Source organism: Mercenaria mercenaria, chromosome 15, assembly GCF_021730395.1.
Source record: "Mercenaria mercenaria strain notata chromosome 15, MADL_Memer_1, whole genome shotgun sequence".
NCBI classification, from domain to species: Eukaryota; Metazoa; Mollusca; class Bivalvia; order Venerida; family Veneridae; genus Mercenaria; species Mercenaria mercenaria.
Window position 1 is genome coordinate 16,625,464 of NC_069375.1, and position 20,559 is coordinate 16,646,022.

The 20,559-nt window shown below is 35.3% G+C and overlaps 1 protein-coding gene across 5 annotated transcripts in view; it reads right to left on the reverse strand.

Annotated features, from left to right (window-relative positions):
* The window catches only part of LOC123545749 (uncharacterized), a 97,509-nt gene that overhangs the window by 34,618 nt on the left and 42,332 nt on the right, over nt 1–20,559 (reverse strand). For 3 of the 5 annotated variants that reach the window (XM_045332059.2, XM_045332085.2, XM_045332073.2), the window contains one exon: nt 9,778–9,955. In XM_045332059.2, the coding sequence (XP_045187994.1) occupies nt 9,778–9,904 (127 nt within the window). In that variant the 5' untranslated portion in view covers nt 9,905–9,955. Of the gene's footprint in view, nt 1–9,777; nt 9,956–11,561; nt 11,770–11,808; nt 11,886–20,559 lie in introns of those variants that run through there. The other 2 variants (XM_045332078.2, XM_045332065.2) reach the window with 2 other exon arrangements.

A 20,559-nucleotide genomic window follows, 5' to 3' on the forward strand; every position in this document is an offset into this window, starting at 1 on the left:
ACTGGGCTACCGAATTTTTCTCATTTGTTTAAAAAAAACATGCTAATTAAACGAGTACTGCATCGTGATTTTCCAGACCGAGAAACGCTTATGGAATTATTGGTTTTTGCACTCTTGCGGTTGACAATCAAACACAGTGTCAAAGACGTAACCGCAGCTCTAATTGGCTGAATACAATCATCTCTAGCGTAACGGATAATTTGATTAGCTTTCACACTTCTCGCGAAAATCTCACAAGTACTTGCAGTAGGTGGAGCTTAAATTATGCTATCAGCGTGTGTGTAATGTGTATTCAGCACTCGGTATTACATCTTTAAAATTGTCAACAGTCCGAGTTGCAGTAATTGGCGAGTGCGGGTCCTAAAAAATCGGGCATACCAGTTTAGATTTCGTTTTGGCAAGGAGTGTCATGTCCGATGCTTTTGGACTCTGACGATGCTGATCTGGACTGGAGTATTTCGAGTTAAAATTTTTCAAAAACATGGCAAACATGTACTGGCTGTATGTCTTTTTTATTACTTCAAACATGCATATAGAGATGTCTGTAAAACAAAATGTTATATGGTGCAAAAATTATGTATTTTAAGGTGTTAAAGTTCGAGCTAGTGAAATTGGTGTCGGGCTTGGAAATTTTTTAATCTGGTAGCCCGAACGGGCTATTGGATTCAAATCTGAATTTCGTACACTGTTTAGGCCAGTTTGGAAAGTTCTTAGCAGTATTGTCTTGTTCAATTGTAATTTTTATTAGTTTCCCTTTTCTCTTACAAAACTGAAATCACAAGCCTTGATCCCGGATGTTGTATTCAGCTAAAGTGGATTTTGCCAGACCAGGATCACCGAAGACAGGCAAATTGGCTCAGCAGTTTCTGGAAGGAGGAGTTTGAGGTTTCCACTGAAATTCTATTTTCATGTACCTTCTGTGATCACAGGGAGAAACATTAGGGATAAAAAAAGCGAAACAATTACCAGGGCACAGTTTGTACTTCAGATCAAAATGCATATTTATATCATGAATGGCAGGTTTATTGTTCTCTACCTGTGCTGAAAGTATACTAACATTCTGAGACAATGGATGAGAGCGCTAGAGAATCTCCGAGTTTCTGGGGGGAATCCCCTTGTATTTCCAGCATGCCTTAGATAAAGCTCAATCAGATAACAAAATTATAGTTAGAAACAGTCTATGGAAACAACAGCTGTCTGGAACTTCAGACAAAATAAACATTTAATATCTATGGACCAAATAATATATAAACATACTGTCATCCTGTCAATGAGGTGAAGGTATAAAGAGCCCTCTAGAAATTGTTCAAGCAATGCTTACAACTGCTGGCCAATTGTATTAAACCTTTGTTCTCCAAATATAGGATTCTACCTAATGTAATAATCATCAACATTCATGGGGAATTAATTTTCATGAACTTTGAAGTCAGCTTAATAAAAACAAGGCAGTCTGAAAAACAGCTATATCCCCCGCCACTGTTATGGCTAGTGGCTCAAACCTTTGACCTTGAGTTGTGACCTTAACCTTGAGCTGACATGGCTGACTAATGGGTTCTGCACATTGTCTTGATAATACCCAAGTCACACATACGGCGCAGATAGCTATGTCTAGCTACGGATAGAAACGTAGTAATCCGTATCGATCCGTACCGGAGACGTACAGACTGATACGGATTACTACATTAAGGTACGGCTCGGGTACGGACAAATACGGATCGATACGGATTACTACGTTTCTACCCATGGCTAGACGTAGCTATCCGCGCCGTATGTGTGACTGGGGTATAAGGTGATCATTTGACTAAAGTTTCATGAAAATCCTTCAAGGGGTTTAGGAGATACAGAGCAGACTCAAAATGTTACGGAAGGACAGAAGACGGAAGGACGGACAACGGATGGAGACCATTCCTATAACCCACCACCACTAGTGGCGGGGCATTAAAAAACATTCTTCAGTAAAGGAACAACAATAATAAAGAGTATCTTGTCTGAAGTCTAAAGTCAAAATTTCTTCCCTTCAATGCTCTGACTGTTGCAAAATTTACAATTCTAACATGGCTCGATTTGATTTCCAGTTAAACAAAGAAGGAAATCAAGCTCTGTATATTCTGCGATAAACAATGGTTGATGCGCAGACCAGTAAGAAAGCACTATGACATCAAATTGCCGCATGACATCCGATACATTACTCCTTAGGTAAATGAAGTCCAGCATAATATTAAAATTTTATTAAAAATGTCAATGAGCATGTCAGAATGAAAAACAATCAATGCCTTCTTGTGATTTATCGTCTGCTTTACCACAGTCCATCACTTAGATGCTTCAGTATTTCCTATGCATCTGAACTCTGAACTGAGGTAAATTAGATGATAAACCGCTCGAAGGCCTTGATAATTTGTTAAAGGCAAAGAATAACTTTACATTAAAACAGTTCTACAGTTTTATATATCCTGTGGAGTTTCCACTTTTTCTATTTTATTATCGCAGCAGCGTTGTTTGGGCCGTGTGGCGGCAGTAAAAAGTCTCCCCTTACATTTAATCAGGGCTGTTATATTTTGATCTTCTCAGACCGTTCAGCACGACTTTTTTGTCGTGTTATTGGTAATATTTAGTTTATCAGCTTGAATATTTTGTCCTGGGTGGTTCCAATATTCCTGCATATTGTATAATCACCCTTTGTATATGGTGCCTGCTTTTTAAATTTGTCTTTTGGCTCCGTAACCTCAGATCCCCTTTCTAAATTCCAGTTTGTTTAGTTCTGCTCATTGTTTTCTCGTTTAGGGCATACTCATTATTTTAACTGGGGACCATACGCAGCATTTCATGAATTACAATGTATGCCAGTATATCATTGAAGGTTCCATGTGCACCACCGTATGAATACATCTAAGGATGTTTCTAAATTGAATTTTGTACTTGTGGCATGTGTAAATGTTGAGTTCTGCTAGAGGGGCAAGAGGGTGTGGATGGTAGCATGCATTTCCACTACCGTCCGTGAACAGGCCCAATCAAACCAAGACTGCAACATTTTCGTTTTTGTTGTGTTGAGCGACCTGTGGACTTTCCACTTTTTCTATTTTGTAAGTATTCTGCCACACATTTCAGTAAAAAGTATACTAGATATCTGTGATAAACATTCTTTGAAATGATACGATCTTGCTGACTGCATCTGAATGTTTGTGGTAATCTTTAAAATAACATACTAATCACATCTATGTTGCCAGCCTGGCTAAAACTCTATTTTATACCAAATAGCAAGAGTGTCATTATGGCCCTAAGTCACTCGCCTGACCTTGACCAGCAAATCAGGGAAAAAGCCATTCAAAAGTATTTCTATTTTTAGTTCTAGTGGCCCCTTTAAGGGGCCAAGTATGCCGACTTGAAAAAATCTAAGAGAGGACTTTATAAGAATATTACAGAGCAATTTTGTGGAAGATCCATCAAAGGCTTCATGAGAAGAAGTTGTTTAAGGTATTTCTATCTTAAGTTCTAGTTGCCCAAAAAGCAACCAAGTACCCCATCTGAACAAATTTCCAAGAGGACCTTATACAGACCAAGTAAAATAAGATCCATCAAGCAGTTCATGAGCAGCTGTTAAAAGGTTTTCATACTTCTAGTTTGTGCCCCTTAAATTTCCCATTTGAACAAAATTGCGATAGAAGCTTATAATAACTCTACAAACCAAGTTTAATAAGATCCATCGTGGAATTGTTTAAAGATATTTTCTATTTTTTAGCTCTGTAACCTCCTCTTAAATGGTCGAAGTGTCCACTATTTGAACAAGCAAATTCGATGAATTGGTAACCCCAGCCAAAGGGTTTGTGGTGAGGAATGGCAAAAAAATATATCTGGCAAAAAGTTATGTATGTTACTAAGAAGCAAATAATTTCATTAGTCAAAATCAATTTAACACGAAGATTTTTTAATATATATATTTTTTGGTTGGAAGGAGGGGGTGGTGACTGGGTGTGGGTACAAAACTTCACATGTTGATTACAAATATTGATGGAAAATTAAAAATGAAAAAAAAAAAAAAAATGGGAGGGGGTGTGACCAAGGCAAGGTGGTGACCAGGTGTAGTTACACAACTTTACATGTTTATAATAAATGTTCATGGAAAAGAATGAAAGAAGTTTAATGAAATTCTACCAATTGGTTGGTTTGTTATGTAAAAATCTGTGGATTTTTAAACAATTAAAGGGCAATAACTCTAAGGAAAATTGACCAATTAAAAAAAAAGACGGTCATCATTTATGTATGTTGGTTCATATTTATTTCAACTTTCATGAAATTCTACCAGCTTGTTACTGACAAATGGCTGCAGACGTGGATTTTTCATTAAATAAAGGGCAATAACTCTAAGGGAAATTGACCAATAAAAAAAAAAAACTTGACAGGCATCATTGCAGTATGTTGGTTCATGTTTATTTCAAGTTTCATGATATTCTACCTGCTTGTTACTGAGAAATGGCTGCAGATGGACATTTTTGGGTATTTTTCATTAATTCAAGGGCAATAACTCTTATGGGAAATTGACCAATAAAAAAAACAAACTTGACAGGCATCATTGCAGTTTGTTGGTTCATATTTATTTCAAGTTCCATGAAATTCTACCTGCTAGTTACTGAGAAATGGCTGCGGACAGACGGACGGACAACGCCATTTCAATACCCCCCTCCCGATTTCATCGGCGGGGGATAACAAACCTTGGAGAGTCCATTATAACAATGACACACATGCTAAGTTTTTTGAAGATCCACTGAAAGGTTCATAAGAATAAGTTGTTGAAAGGCGTTTCTATTTTTAGCTCTAGCAAACCTGTAAAAGGAGCAAAGTGCCCTCTATTTTGAATAAAATTATAAGAAGACCTTAAAATGACACTGTGGACCAAGTCTGATGAAGCAGTTCAAAGGGACCTACATGGCCCAGAGGCTACGGTCACTTACTTCGAACCACTTGCCCCTCGCTGATGTGGGTTCGAGCCTAAAATGGAGCACTGTAGGTCAGTGGTTCTACCTAGGTGAAGGCCTGTGATGGAAAGTCACCGTATGACCTATAATAGTAATAGTGTGACATTAAACCCAACAAAAACAAAAATAAAACAGATAAAAGGCTGATGAAGATCCATCAAGTGGTTAATGATGAGAACTTTACAGGTATTACAAATTTTAATGCAAGCGGCCCCTTAAAGTGACTAAGTGCCCATATTTGAATACATCTGGAAGAGTGAGTTATATTTTACAGCGAACCGACACAAAAAGGCCATATATCGCCGGGGACCCTTATATTGATATTACTGATGCTACAGACCATAACTGATGAAGATCCATCAAGAGGTTCATCTGAAGAATTTTTTAAAGTTTTTTTTCTTCTTTTAGCCCTAGCAATTTTTAGAAGGGTCTAAGTGCCCCCATTTGAAAGTAACTGAAAGAAGACCTTGCCAGGACGCTACAGACCAAGTTTGGTGTAAATTTGACCAGTTAAGTTTCAGAGGAGAAGATGTTTAAGTTAAAATGTTTACAACCAACTACAGACTATCGGCTAACACCAAAAGCTCACCATGAAATAAGCAAGCTAAAAGCCCAAATCACGAAGTCTTCACATTTATTTACAGAGTCTCAGACAGTCTTAATTTCCAACAGATTAATTAAAGATCTTCTAAGACTTTCTAATCCTGTGTAGTCCCTAAAAGGCTTATTTTCTGCTAATGAAACCTACAGCAGCTATGTGAATACAGTGTTGTTCAGAAAAATGCTTCAAATGATTACAGAAGCAAAGATATATAGGAAGGGCAGACAAACTGGTCAATAACAAATGACCAATGGAGGACACTGGTTAATATTTACGTCATATTTATGTTCCCAATGTGAAGGATCTAGCAATCATAGTGAAAATTAAACCCTCTCGAACATTTCTGTTTTTGGAGACTAGCCATACAATATGACAAAGTAGCTGTCAATACTGTAAAGAAGCTGTCAATACGGTAAAGTATCAATACGGTAAAGTAGCTGTCAATACTGTACGGTAGCTGTCAATACAGTATAGTGGCTGTCAATACTGTATAGTAGCTGTCAATACAGTATAATGGCTGTCAATACTGTAAAGTAGCTGTCAATGCGGTAAAGTAGCTGTCAATACTGTACAGTAGCTGTCAATACAGTATAGTGGCTGTCAATACAGTACAGTAGCTGTCAATATTCTATAGTAGCTGTCAATATAGAATAGTAGCTGTAAATACAGTATTGTAGCTGTTAGTACAGTACTGTAGCTGTAAATACTGTAATATAGTTTTCAACTAAGTATCACATCTGTCAGTACAGTATGATAGCTGTCAATATAGTAGAGTAGCTAAAAATACAGTACGATAACTGTCAATACAGTACGGTAGCTGTCAACAAAATTTAGCTGTAAATTCAGTATTTTTGCCTGTCAATACAGTATGGTAGCTGTTATAATTTATTAACAGCCTTGTTGCTTAAAACATGTATAGTCAAACATGTATTACAGGTTTAACTGTTTAAAAAGTAGCATCCAATTGAGTCATACAACTATGCTAAATGAGGCAAGAAAATTACTTAAAAACTGCTAAGTCAAAACAGGGGATAACTGTGAAAAAGCAAAACAGAGATTTGTTGCATTTGTTTTGCTTTGCATGTCATATCAGAACATGAAGTTTCAATACATTCCCAATAATGGTTTACAGTTATGCTCCAAACAAAAATGTAACAGGTTTCATGAAGAGGAGGAAGAAAATGAGACCTCTAGAAATGTTTTTCTATGATATGACCTAGTGATCTTACTTTTGACCTTAAATGACCCAGTATTGTACCCTTCTGAAACTTTATTGAGGGAACCGTTCTGACATGTTTCATTAAGATTGCAGGATTGTGATATCTAAAATGATAATAATGTCAACCATGAAGTTGCATGACAGACACATGGGAATCATAATAGCTCATCTTGAACATCTTGAGCTTAGATAAGCTTAAAAATATAGAAAGCATGTAGTACTTTCATTATAATGCAACAGCAGTGATGGAAAGATCCACCAGACAATACAATTCCAATATCCCACCAAACCTAAGTGGGGTTAAGGTACTTCTGCCATCTTGAATTTAGAGTGACCTTCACTTGAGGTGTGAAAATATAGTGAACAAAAGCTTTCAAATGCAGCTGTTCCAGAGTACAAAAATAGCTCAGTTTGCAAGACCTGAACTAAAAGTAGCTGTATAAAAAGTAAAACTAAAATTTGGAAATAAACAAAAGAAGATATTTTACCTGTATTTTTCCAAACTTTTGGTTAGATTTATAAATCCTTTCAAAATACTTTATTAAAAATTCATGAATGGCAAAAGTTAGTTCAAAGTTTCAATTAGTGCATAGGAGAATTGTCTTACTGAATAGAACTAAACTTAGTACAAAAACTGTTTTCAAATCTGACCACCTCATGTATTATAACGAAAATAAATCTGTATATATTGCTACTTTCAGCATACATAAAAGTAGTGCAATGTGCGGACAATTATTTTTCTATGTATGGTGTACCAAACTGCCTAAAATTGTAAGAGAAGTCTCAGACTTAATGTGAACAAAATTTTGCAACGATCCAAAATTCTTTTCAAGGATTGTGCAAGTATAAGAAAGGTTTAATTTATTATTGTGGAATTTATGTACTTATGCCCTGCTTATCTCACGGAAAATTTGGTGGAAATGGAATTTTCGGTACTTCCTGCGGTAACTACCAAAATTACTTAACGTAACTTTCTCACACATACGTGATTGTATATTTATAAATTATAAAAACAATCGAAATATTTGCTTTATCACGATATATGCAAATATTTTTAGACAATCATGAAACATTTGGCCACAGTATTTCTGCACACTGGTCGGACAAGTTCGATGTGTATAATGATTCCTTATTAGATGTTTCGTGCGTCGTAAACTAACCAATTTTGATCTTTCGACTTTTTATACAATATAAGAATTTATTCAGCATGTAATAAATCGCAGAAAAAATGTACAGCCAAATATGTTAGGAGGTAATACAATTTGTATACAATTGTAGATAAGTATGAAACATTTTACAAAATGCAATCAGTTGAACTTCTCACGCGAAAACCTGATGATTAAAATCAACAGTATCCCAAAAGTAACTTTTCTGTATCTTGGTCCTTCGTTAAACAATGATTTTTTTTCACACTTTCATAGATTTAAACTGATGACAAATGTGTATTTAAATTCCGGCATAGAAATGGACACTGACATTAGTGATTACCGCGGTGTTGACAGCGGAAGCAGCGGTCCAGTACTAAGACTGTCTACAATAGCAAGGATAACAAGTTCTTTATCTGAAAATTACAAACACTGGGATCAGTGTTCAGTATACTCCTGAAAATAATAGACTTGCTATTTGCCGAGTGCTTTCTTGTTTTTATCGTCGTTAATATAAAGTAGACTAGTAAATATTCGTACATATGCATAATCTCATAAACACTTCTTTAATGTATGTTCTCTGAAATTAACAAATAACTGGCTCAACTGAGACACCAGACTTTAAAGTAAATTCAGTTTATTCACCACGAGGTTCAAAATGCACGAGAGTCTTGTGTTAGTACATGCCTTTAATTTCACATGGTTGAAATGTAAACAAATAAGTTAAATTTGCTGCGTTTTATTTCTGACGGAAAAGATCAGTCGGTTTTTTATACTGGAATAATTATAGAACATACATGCATTTAAAGTTGAAGGTTGATTGTTTTCTACAGGACGTAAAACTGAAACAAGTAAGCACTTTTACTTTTTCAGCAATGTTCCTCAGGTGAACTTTGACATTGTTTACGGAGAGAAATCAGTTTTGTGTCATCTTGAAATGCGTTGTTCGGCTGAAACGTATAGTTCCCGGAAAAGTTTTAAAATGGTTTATTTTGGGGATTTTTGTTTTATTTATAAATTCAACACAATGTGCAATATTTCCAGTTTTTGGAAATTATTGAAATTCAACTTTATTTTAGAAAAAGTTCCGATCTTTCATTAATATTTTGCCAGCGGATGCTTACAAATTTTAAGTGAAACGGCTTTCTTGTCCAAGAGAGGTGTGTAAAGCGAAAAACTATCATTACACATTGCATTTATTCTTTAAATGTGAAGGATCGGTAACAGATTAAGGAAATTGGACAGTGAAAAACTATACTAAATGGATATCTCTAACCATGAACAAGGAGACATACATATTTCAGTAAGGAAATCTGAGGTAAAAGAACAATCATATATTTTATTCCTTGAAATAAACATGGCGGCGAAATATTTTAGAAAAATTGTGCACGTGTTTTGCGAATTAGAATGTTTAATACATTTTCTTGAATAAGTAACGCTCGTGTGCACTATTTTGGCATTTCTTTGATTTGAAAATAAATATTTTATAGCAATTTAGGTTGCATACGATACCAAAATTTTGCACCAAAAATGTTCACTCATTTTCTTCCAAAGCACTGTGGAGATAGGGTTCAGCGTAGCTTTCATGCTCGCAAGTTTACCTACAGATATATCTTTTCAACTTTTATCATATATATTTTATGTCCTTGCATTTCGTAAGCTGTTTTGAGGATTCTGACTTTTCACATAAATTTCTAATTTCAATTTGCAGAAGTACCTTAAGCGGGCATGAAATTTACTGACAGACGAACTGATTGTTAGAGGCGAAAGTCACTACCCTGGTAACTTAGTGGAGTGTAAAACTACCAAGCTTCCATTGTTACTGATTATGGTTACATTTACCTTTAGATTTTTTCTTCTTTCCATTGTTTTTCTCCTTACTGTTGATATGTTCCCTCTCCTCGGCATCAAGTTTGGGAGAGTGCTGCTTACTGCGACCACATCCCATTGTTTGTAAGATGAGCCACATCGAGCCTGGTTGTCATGTGCACAAACTCGTGCTGCTTCTCTCTAGGGTTATCTGAAACAAGTAAAAACTACAACTGTCACAGGAGTGACGAATAATTCCCCACAATAAGGCCTTGTCACAGAACTGTGTTAAATTTTAAGTTGGAAAGGGGCCAAAACTACATCAAATAAGAGGGTCCTAATGACCCTGGATCACTCACCTGAGTAATTTTGGGCCTACAGTCTCTAAAGTGTTAACAGACATTTGCTTTGATTTGACCGAGTGACATACTTTATGACCCCACATGACTCAGATTTGAACATGGAGTAGAGATCATTAAGATAAACATTCTGACCAAGCTTCATAAGATAGAATCATAAATGTAGCCTCTAAAATGCTAACAAGCTTTTCATGTGATTTGAGCATGTGACCTAGTTATTGACCCAACATGACCCAGATTCGAACTTGACCTAGGGATCATCAAGATAAACATTCTGATCAACTTTCATAAAGAAAGGGTCATAAATGTGACCTCTAGGTTATTAACAAGACTTAGTGTTCCATTGATTTGAGTGGGTGACACTAGTTTTTGACCCCACATGACCCAGTTTCAAACTTGGCCTAAGGATCATCAAGATAAACATTCCAACTAGGTTTCATGAAGATAGGGTCATAAATTAGAGTATTAACAAGCTTTTCCTTTGATTTGAGTGGGTGATCTAGTTTTTGAACTGATGTGATTATCACCTAGATTCAAACTTGCCCTTGGAATCATCAAGATAAACATTCTGACCAAGTTTTCTGAAGACAGGGTCATAAATGTGGCCTCTAGAGTGTTAACAAACTTTTCCTTTGATTTGACTTCTTGACATAGTTTTTGACCCCACATGACACAGTTTCAAATCAGTTCTATGAATCATCAAGATAATCATTTTGACCAAGTTTCATGAAGATAGGGTCATAAATGTGGACTCTAGGGTGTTAACAAGCTTTTCCTTTGATCTGACCTCCTGAAATGACCATTTTTGAAATTGTCACAGGATACTAAATGACAAGTTGACTTAAGGGGATGAGTTGACTGTAAATCGTTTACTGGAGATCACTCCATATCCGAGTGACAGAGTTGGATCTTGCCGCAGGGGATTCAGGTTTATGACGTTTTACAAGCTATTTCTACAGGAGCCTTGCAACAGATTATACTGTCTAATAATGCAGCTCAGAGCACCTGCACACCCTTAAGGAATATTATCTATTCCATTTGGAAACCTGTTAAATTTTTCATCCACCAATATAAAATAATGTACAGTTTTAATCAGCTATTAAAGGTCCTAAATCACCCCAGATATAAACAGGGAGTAAAGATGAAATCAATACCAGCCTGTGGCCAAAAAATATGTTATTTCTGGCCTTATTTACAGAACTACTCATACATGCAGAGCAGTAAAATCCATTGTACAAATCTGAAACTAATCCCCAACTAAGTTTCTTTTTTGTGAAATTCTGACATGTCATATCCACGATCAAATTTGTGAAGAAGACAAAATGTCTACAATAAATGACACTAGCCTTGGTACCCCGAGCCTCTATATAAAATCATTTGGAGTATTATAACAGACTGACAGACAGACAGACAGACAGACAATATGAAATCAGCATGGGGAGACAAAATAACACTTACTGTCAGAATTGAGCCATATTTGACGTCACCCAAAATCATTGACAAAGAAAGTAATCCAATTCAAGTATTGTTTAATTAAGATCAAATCATAAACTTTTTAACTGCATGCCTTGCAGAAGCAATTAGTGTTATTTCAACACACTGAAAAAATATCTGAGAGTAGTACAGTAGCTCCTGGTGAATATAATGATGATAATCAATAAATAACTTTAATTTACACTTTGACAAACAAAAACAAAGTCAATACTTGTATCAAGGAAAATCCACTTTGTCCATCAATTAATTACAAACAATAAACAGATAAACATTCGTCAACTGCATGGTGTTTTTATCTCAGCTAAATACTTCATTATCTAAGTCAATATAGAGTCATCACTATTCAAATGAGATTTATACTGATAATGAGCTACCAGTAAGGTTTCTGAGTGCTATACTTGAATCTGACGCCCCTTAACTCTGAACTCCACAGGCTTAAAAAAAAGGGCTGAATTTAAAAAGAAAGCTAAAGCTTTGGCCTGCTTGTTTGAATATATATTAACTGCTATTTTTCAACAGTAATTCAGTTATGTAACAACCACGAGTTAATCTAACCAGTATTCCCATATTCCACCCCAGGACCAGCTTGCACTTGGCAACTTCCCCACATGAAACCATGGTAACTGGTCATACTCTACAAAACAGTATGAAAACTGAGTACATGTACATAGTATGTCACTGCATTGAAATTCATATACCTATCTTCTTATAAATTATTCATGAGACATTATCAACACATAGTTCAGACAGTTTGATCTTTAGAACTTTGTATTACCTCCCTTTAGTGGGCCAGGTTTTTATAGTAAACACTTATAACAAGTACTTGGGGATTTTCAATATGATTCATATAATATAGAAACATAGTTGGAAAACATGACTGAAATAAATCTCAACTTCATCACAAATAGTAAGTGGTAATGACCTTGTATGCAACTTTAATCCATGTGGACTATTCAGTCAACTCAATACTCGCAGTGTGACATGAGCACCTCCTCAGGAGATGCCTTATTAACCTTTACCCTGCTAAATTTCTAAAATGGTCTGGTCCACCATTCAGTTTGGGCAATACCACTTATTATTCAAAGGAGTGTTCACTGAAAATTTACTGACCGAATAGTGAAGTCACAAAAGTCACTTGCCGCCAACAGGCTAAAGGTTAATAACATGAAAATGTTCTACATAGCTTTTTCTTAACAAACCTGCAAATTTATTTATGTTTAGAATATCTATATTTACTGTTAGAGATTTATAGGTATATTCCTGTGAGAAATTCTTGTAGGATTTTGAGTAAAGCTTAACGTGCTCATATAACCAAGTTGTATAATATGTGATATATATACAAGTTATTTATAATTTCCAAGCCAAAAAAGATGTATGTACATTTACGGGTATGTAAAACCTCAAATAAGTTGCAGAAATGAAAATATTTGACTATGCATTACCATTCATCCCAAACCAAAATATAACAAACGCAAAGCTGCTTCAGAATTTTATAAAATTAGTGTTTATTTTTGAAATAACAAGGCTAGTACTCGCAACATCTTTGTACACTTAGACAAAACTAACAAGAGTTGTCCGTAAGTCAGCGCACTTGACTTTTCTCAGTGCTCGACTCTGAATCAGAGCTTTGCCAGTAAAAAAACAAATCCATGTTAAAAAGGGACATAACTCTGTCAAAATTCAAATCAGTTATGGGAGTTGTGTCTCCTGGTGTAGACTTTGATAGTAAATAACTATTTTGAGTTTCAAGTCAAAAGCAGAGATATTCGACTTTATCAAAAATTTTAACAACATTTGTATGTCACAATTCAAATCAGAGTTAAGGGGATTGTTTCTCCTGGTGCAGACTTTGGTGGTAAATAAGTATTTTAAGTTTCAAGTCAAAAGCTTTGATAGTTAAGAGATATTTGACTTTATCAAAAACTTTAACCAAAAAATCTAAGTTAAAAAGGGGCATAATTCTGTCAAAATTCAAATCAGAGTTATGGGAATTGTGTCTCCTGGTGTAGACTTTGATAGTAAATATCTATTTTGAGTTTCAAGTCAAAAGTTTTAATAGTAACAGAGATATTTGACTTTTTTCAAAAATTTTAACAAAAAATTCTAAGTTAAATCTGTCAAAATTCAAATCAGAGTTATGGGGATTGTTTCTCCTGGTATAGACTTTGATGGTAAATAGGTATTTTAAGTTTCAAGTCAATAGCTTTTATAGTAACAGAGATATTTGACTTTATCAAAAATTTTAACCAAAAATTCTAAGTTAAAAAGGGGCATAATTCTGTCAAAATTCAAACCAGAGTTATGGAGATTGTTTCTCCTGGTGTAGACTTTGATAGTAAATAACTATTTTAAGTTTCAAGTCAATAGCTTTGATAGTAACAGAGATATTTGACATTATCAAAATCTTTAACCAACGGCTACGGCAGAGCCGACACCGGGGTGAGTGCAATAGCTCTACTTTTTCTTCGAAAAGTCGAGCTAAAAACTAGCTTAATTATGATCTATTAGTTTATTTTATACTAATTTACTTGAGTTTGAAAGTAATGAAGGCTTCAAGCTTATTTGAACCGCTCTCGTGTTCATTTCCCAGAAAGTGGTGTCATATGAGGTATGATCACAATGGTGATTGTGACCCCAGTGGGGCTAAAAACCCCATCCCTCAGGATGGTCAACCAACACCTTAACCACAAGACCACCCTTCCATTCTTCATAGAGACGGTACCTAATTTTTACAAAATATAGACATTAAGTTTTGAATGTGTGCACAATGCCAGCACAAGTCCATTATATATCTTAAAATAATATACATTTTTTGTATTCACAATATTTAAACCATAAGTGCATATTCATAAGCATCTAATATTTGAAATTTTGTGATCCAGGAAATGAAACTCTTCTTGGACATGTAGAGCAGAAACATCAAATGGACATAATAAACTTGGTTCATTCTAACAATGTTCCATGTCTTCATAGAAGTTGTAGCCTCTATAGATTGTTAATATTATGTAGCTAATATGATCTAGTGACCCAGTTTTTTCCTCAGATTTTTTTTAGATTTAATTGAGACAGACATCCTGACCAAGTTTCTTTAAGACTGGGCCAAAATTTTGACCTCTAGTGTGGCCACAGTAAAAACTTCTGACCAAGGACACCAGACCTGATCCACCTACATTTATAGCTCATCCTAAAAGTTCATTTGTTCTAAAATGGCAGTAATCTTCTGAACAAAAGCAACTGTTCTACAAGAAATCCAAAGGTTCTCCAGCTTTGTCTGGGTCACTTTTACAGCCATAGGCCTTAAGTTTTCACAAATTTTTAAAGTGTATGGTATACTGACGAAAAAACAGACAGACAAGACAATAATTATTTGTGAAAATCCTTTTTGTCTATCAATAATTCAATTCAATTCTTCTTTATGATGATTAATGCCATCAGCTCATATATACAGAATTCTCGTGATAAATACAGATTTTTGCCGTTACTTACTATTCTTAAATGTTCTTATATTTCTTACAATGTAATAGCATTAAATCGGACCGCGTATGCAGTACAATAAGAACAATTACAGGATAAATTATATCAGCATTTTACCTACACCTTCTTTGTTTTGTTTAAAACATATATTATGAGCTGCACCATCAGAAAACCAACATGGTGCATTTGCGACCAGCATGGATCCAGACCAGCCTGTGAATCCACGCAGTCTGGTCAGGATCCATGCTGTTTGCTTTCAAAGCCTACTGTTCGGTCAGTAAATTTTCAGTGAACACTCCTTTGAATAATAAGTGGTATTGCCCAAACTGAATGGTGGACCAGACCATTTTAGAAATTTAGCAGGGTAAAGGTTAATAAGGCATCTCCTGAGGAGGTGCTCATGTCACACTGCGAGTATTGAGTTGACTGAATAGTCCACATGGATTAAAAGTTGCATACAAGGTCAGGATCTATGCTGTTTGCTTTCAAAGCCTACTGTAGTTAGAGAAACCGTTAGTGAACAGCATGGATCCTGACCAGACTGTGTGGATGCGCAGGCTGGTCTGGATCCATGCTGGTCGCAAACACACTACGTTGGTTTTCTCATGGCACAGCTCATATAGAATATGTATTGTTGACCTTGAAAGTTGTGCATATGAGATCGAGCATAATTTAAGTCTGAAGATAAAATTTCTGTTCTGTTCTGTAAACACAGGTGAGGATTCATCATAAAACGTAAATACAATCTTGTAAAATAGTGTTGGTGTTTTTTTTTTTACATACACGTAAAGCAAATATCAAAATGATTCAGGAGAAATAATAGCTGAATAACACTTGGTTATTACTGGTACATGTGTCGGGAAATTGGTCATGTCAGGATACAGGTTCTCAACCGTCATGATCATGATCATTATTTATTTATACTGGTAACACCCAACCTAAGGTACTACTCTCGCACGGTATTTGTAACAATAACATATTAAATGTTACTATTGAGAAAAGGTGGATCGGGTAGTGAAACCATTATCTGTGACAAACAGTTGTACTACTTTTGAATCCTATTGACTATAAAGAAAATCCTGAATTACCAACAAAGACATAATCGACTTTTCCGATGTTTTTGTTATCGTTCTCTATTTATAAACAAAAGACTCTGTTCTGCTAAAACAAGAAGAAATACAAACACTTTATTAGAACTTTTTTTTAACAATTGAGAAATGTTTGCCATTTTTCCATGCACATCTTCATTTGAAGTGAGTGATTCCCCGAACTGAATATCAAAACAATAACAGTCTGTTAAGTCAATTAATCTCCTGATGATGTTAAGGAGTGGGTAAAATATCTCAGTAATATATCAGTCATAATGCAATGATATATCTCAGTAGAAATGTGTCCACCAGGGCAACAGCAAGCCTTTCCATTAAACAATTCCAGGAAACCTTCCCTTGAGAGTACACAATGTATTTGCTAGACAATGCAGCCATAACCCAGTGACCTTATTTTCTCACCAATAAGCAACAGGTAGTGTCTGAACATCACTAAATCATAGAAAGAAAGAAATGTTTCACATTACAAAATTAAACAGCATATTAAACATTTATATTATTCTTCAGAACCATTGTCAATTTACTCATATATGTATTAAATCCGGAAAGGGACTGCATGAAGGCGCCACACTTCTGGACATTTCAACACCTTTAAAAGCTCACCATTTTTAAAAAGCTGTGATATATTTTTGTTTTGATGCATTTGCAACAACATCCCAGTGCTTAAACTTTACATAAATAGGTTAAACATCGTTTTTGACAATTCTTTACAAATGGCATTCCTTTTTTGAAGGGGGATGACTCTTTGAAAATAGTTTAAGTATCCAATTCTACGCGAAAGAACGGTAAAAAAAGTATTGGACAGAAATGGTGTTTGTAAATATGCAGTTTGTTTATAAAAATTTCTGTGGTTTTGTGATATACAGCTATTATAAGTTAATTATATTTCTGATTGCAAAATTCATTAATTCTTGAAAAATAGAAGACTTGTCCCTATGAATATTCCCAAACTTTGTCCTAGTTTTTCATTGCCTCATTTAATTTCACATGAAAACTGACCTACTAACCTCTAGTTGTTTCCACCTGACCTAGTGACCTCCGATTTCAGTCTCAATATTTCAATTAAAGATATTCAGTGACCATCAGTTTTTATCAACTGCAAACATGCAAAGGTTATTTATAGGCAGACTTTTAACAATACTGAAATAACTGTTGCCAGAATGGAAACCTGGGGCCCTCCTTGGTTGAGAGTGTAAGGTTGCTGACTTCAAATCACTTGCCCTTCATTGATTTGGGTTGGAAACCTTGCTTTGGATGTAGGATTCTTCGTGAGGAAGCCGAACGATCGATTTGTGGAAGGTCAGTGGTTCTACCCAGGAACCCATCCATGCCTAAACAATGCCTGGACATGTACCTTTAGCATACATGTCATACGTCCCGGATTGTCCGGGATTGTCCCAGAAATCACATACTCGTCCCGGTGTCCCGGACAGTGTTGAAATGTCCCGGGAAATTAAAAATACAGAAAAACAAAAATAACCCCCCAAAAAACTAATTTTTTGGCCTATAAATTGTTGAATTTTACAGGAATAAAACACAATAAACAATCACCGGTGTCACATTGTTTATTCCTAATTATCCGATAATCAGTTTCATGCCCTCGAGCGGGACACATGTTGATTAAGCTAGCTCCGATCACCACTCATATTGCGCACTGCGATCTTTTGATGACCCAGATTAATTTACAGTCAGCTATTTTGATGACCCTGATTATGAATTGACAGAATTATGCAATCAATAACAGTTTTATGATAATTTAATATTAGGAACAATAGCCGAAAATCTCGTTGTTTTTAGCACGTAGGCGGTGAAGCTACATGTAGCCTTGATTGGAAGAAATGGCTGATGTTACAGTCAATTAAACGATAATTATTTTAAAAGGTTGTAATCTTTCAAAATGTAGATTGATTGTCACACATATTCTAAATTAAACTTTCGACTATTGAATGCCTTTGCCGGCCGATCGTTGAAAATTGACCCAACCCGAAATATTTTATATCGATTTTATCTACAAGATCTATTTCATTCCTTTGAGGATTCCATTTTATTAATGATTAGGTAAACTTTTAAGCTTTAAAAAGATACCAAATAAGCTGGATTCTAAATAACGATGACCAGGTTAATTCTTCGTATATAGCAAGTCTCCCAATTCAGTTCACCTCGGGAACGCAACCAATTCACGTGCCGAACTATAGACGTAAATAACCCTATTACCTCCCTTAGAAAGCTAGACGACATTTACAACAAATTATTCCTAAGCGAGGGAACAATATTTATCTCCGGAAACTGCATATAATTTTATGATATTTATGCATGAAACAGACGAATACTAATGTCACGGTGTATGTCCCGGACAAAGGGTAAAAATCCCGGAAATTTTAACTCAGAATCCCGGAAAGGTCCGGAAAAATTATGGCATGTATGCCTTTAGTGTCTTCCTCTACCAGCTATAAAGCCTATATGACCTATATTGTTCTCTAAACCAAACAAAAAGTATAAAAATTGTATAATGGTGACCTCTGTTTTGCATAGGCAGATATTTACTTTCCCAGTAGATGAAATTCTTGTGTTACCTCAAAAAGCAACAAATCATGTAGAAGAGCCATATATCAGGAAACTTCACAAACTGCAAAACTGCTTCATTTCAAAGTCATTATCTCAAGGATGAACTGCTCCAATGACATAATTTATTTTCACAGTGTTATGTATAATGTCTAGACAATTGTAAGAACTTCTGACTTAGATTAATGGTTCTACAGAATTTTTTTTTTACTCAAAGACTACACTGCTGCACATGAGTTTAGATGCTGGTATGATATATATAGGCACATTTAATGTGTTTCAGTCTTCACAAGTACTGTAAACGCAAGGTTTCTTTCATACCCAAATTAATACTGCTAAACTGTTTTTTATATCTTTTATTTATAGTTTTGTTTTCTTCTCCTTCCATGTTGTTTAAATTGATCTGACCTTGCATACCTTTTAAAACAACAAAATTTTAACAGGGTTCCCACTCTTTTCCTTGGAAATAATTCAAGGACTTCTCAAGGACTTTTCCAGGACATTTTCACAAAATTCAAGGACTAATATAGCGCCTCGTGGTTCAAAGGTAGAGCGCTCAAACCTGATTTAGACATTGTAGGTTCAAGTCCCGTCAGAAGTGAAATTCTTTCACTGCCTCTAAGATCTTTAATAGGTGCTAGAACTTTAAGAAAATAAGCTAGAGCTATCTCTAAAGGGGATGAATACTTCTGCCTCGTTTACTGTCACTTGGTTAAAGTAGTACTATTTAAGACACATAATGGAAAATATCTCGGTCCGAGTTATCTCCCCTTTGCTAGATTATCTTGTAATATGAACATCCTCATGTCATATACTACCAGTATGTAAAGTTTCAAGAAAACCCTTCAAATAGTTTAGTGTTAGGTTCACAAGAATCATGGATAGACATAAATGGACAGATGAACAGACTCCAATATACCCCCTTTGAACTTCATCGGTGGGGGTACAATACATGTAAATTTAATTAAACTAAAAAGCAGGACTCAATTTTCACCAAGCGTTAAAGACTTTTCAAAGTTGTCAGTAGGTTACTTTTTAGATTGACTTCGGCAATATCCGGGAATCTTCCCCTCTGTGTACGGAATGAACAAAAATAATAAAGGGAGGTAAAAAATACGTTGATTTAGAAACCTTTCTGTATGTCATAATTCAATATCTATAAGTTTAAGACACTCTTAGGGGTGGTGGTCGGGGATTGAGGTGGATATAATATACTTCATTCCGTAATATACTTCATTCCGTAGAGGGGAAGATAACCGGATATTGCCTTGACTTCTTGTGCTGATAAGCATCACTTTACCTTGTGATACTGATTTATTGTCAATTTCCTGACTTTTGAGGTGGTATTTTACACTAGCTTTGCCAATTTCTTTTCTTTGTAGGAAAGAAACCATTTTTCAAATTGTGCCATATTTTTCTTTCATCTTAATCACCAGGCACTTTACAAAGAAAGACAACTCCGTATAGACTATGTAGGTGTAACACCACTAAAATCTAGCTGATGTGAAGAGTTGAAGACGCAAATTTTTCAAGAACAGGGATAGCAATGCCAGTGTTTCTCTATTTAAATATGTTTGCTTTTTATGTACACTGGCAATATTGTGAGCATACAGAAAGAACAAAATTCCTGACTTTTTCCAGGTTTTTTGCTCTTTCTTTAAAATTAAAGTACTTTCAAGTTTCAAGGCCTTGAAAGTGAAATGAAAAATTCAAGGACTTTTCCAGTTTTCCAGGAAGTGTGGGAACCCTGTTTTAAACTAACAGTAGTGACCCCTCCCCACATACACACACACACACACACACACACACACACACACAGC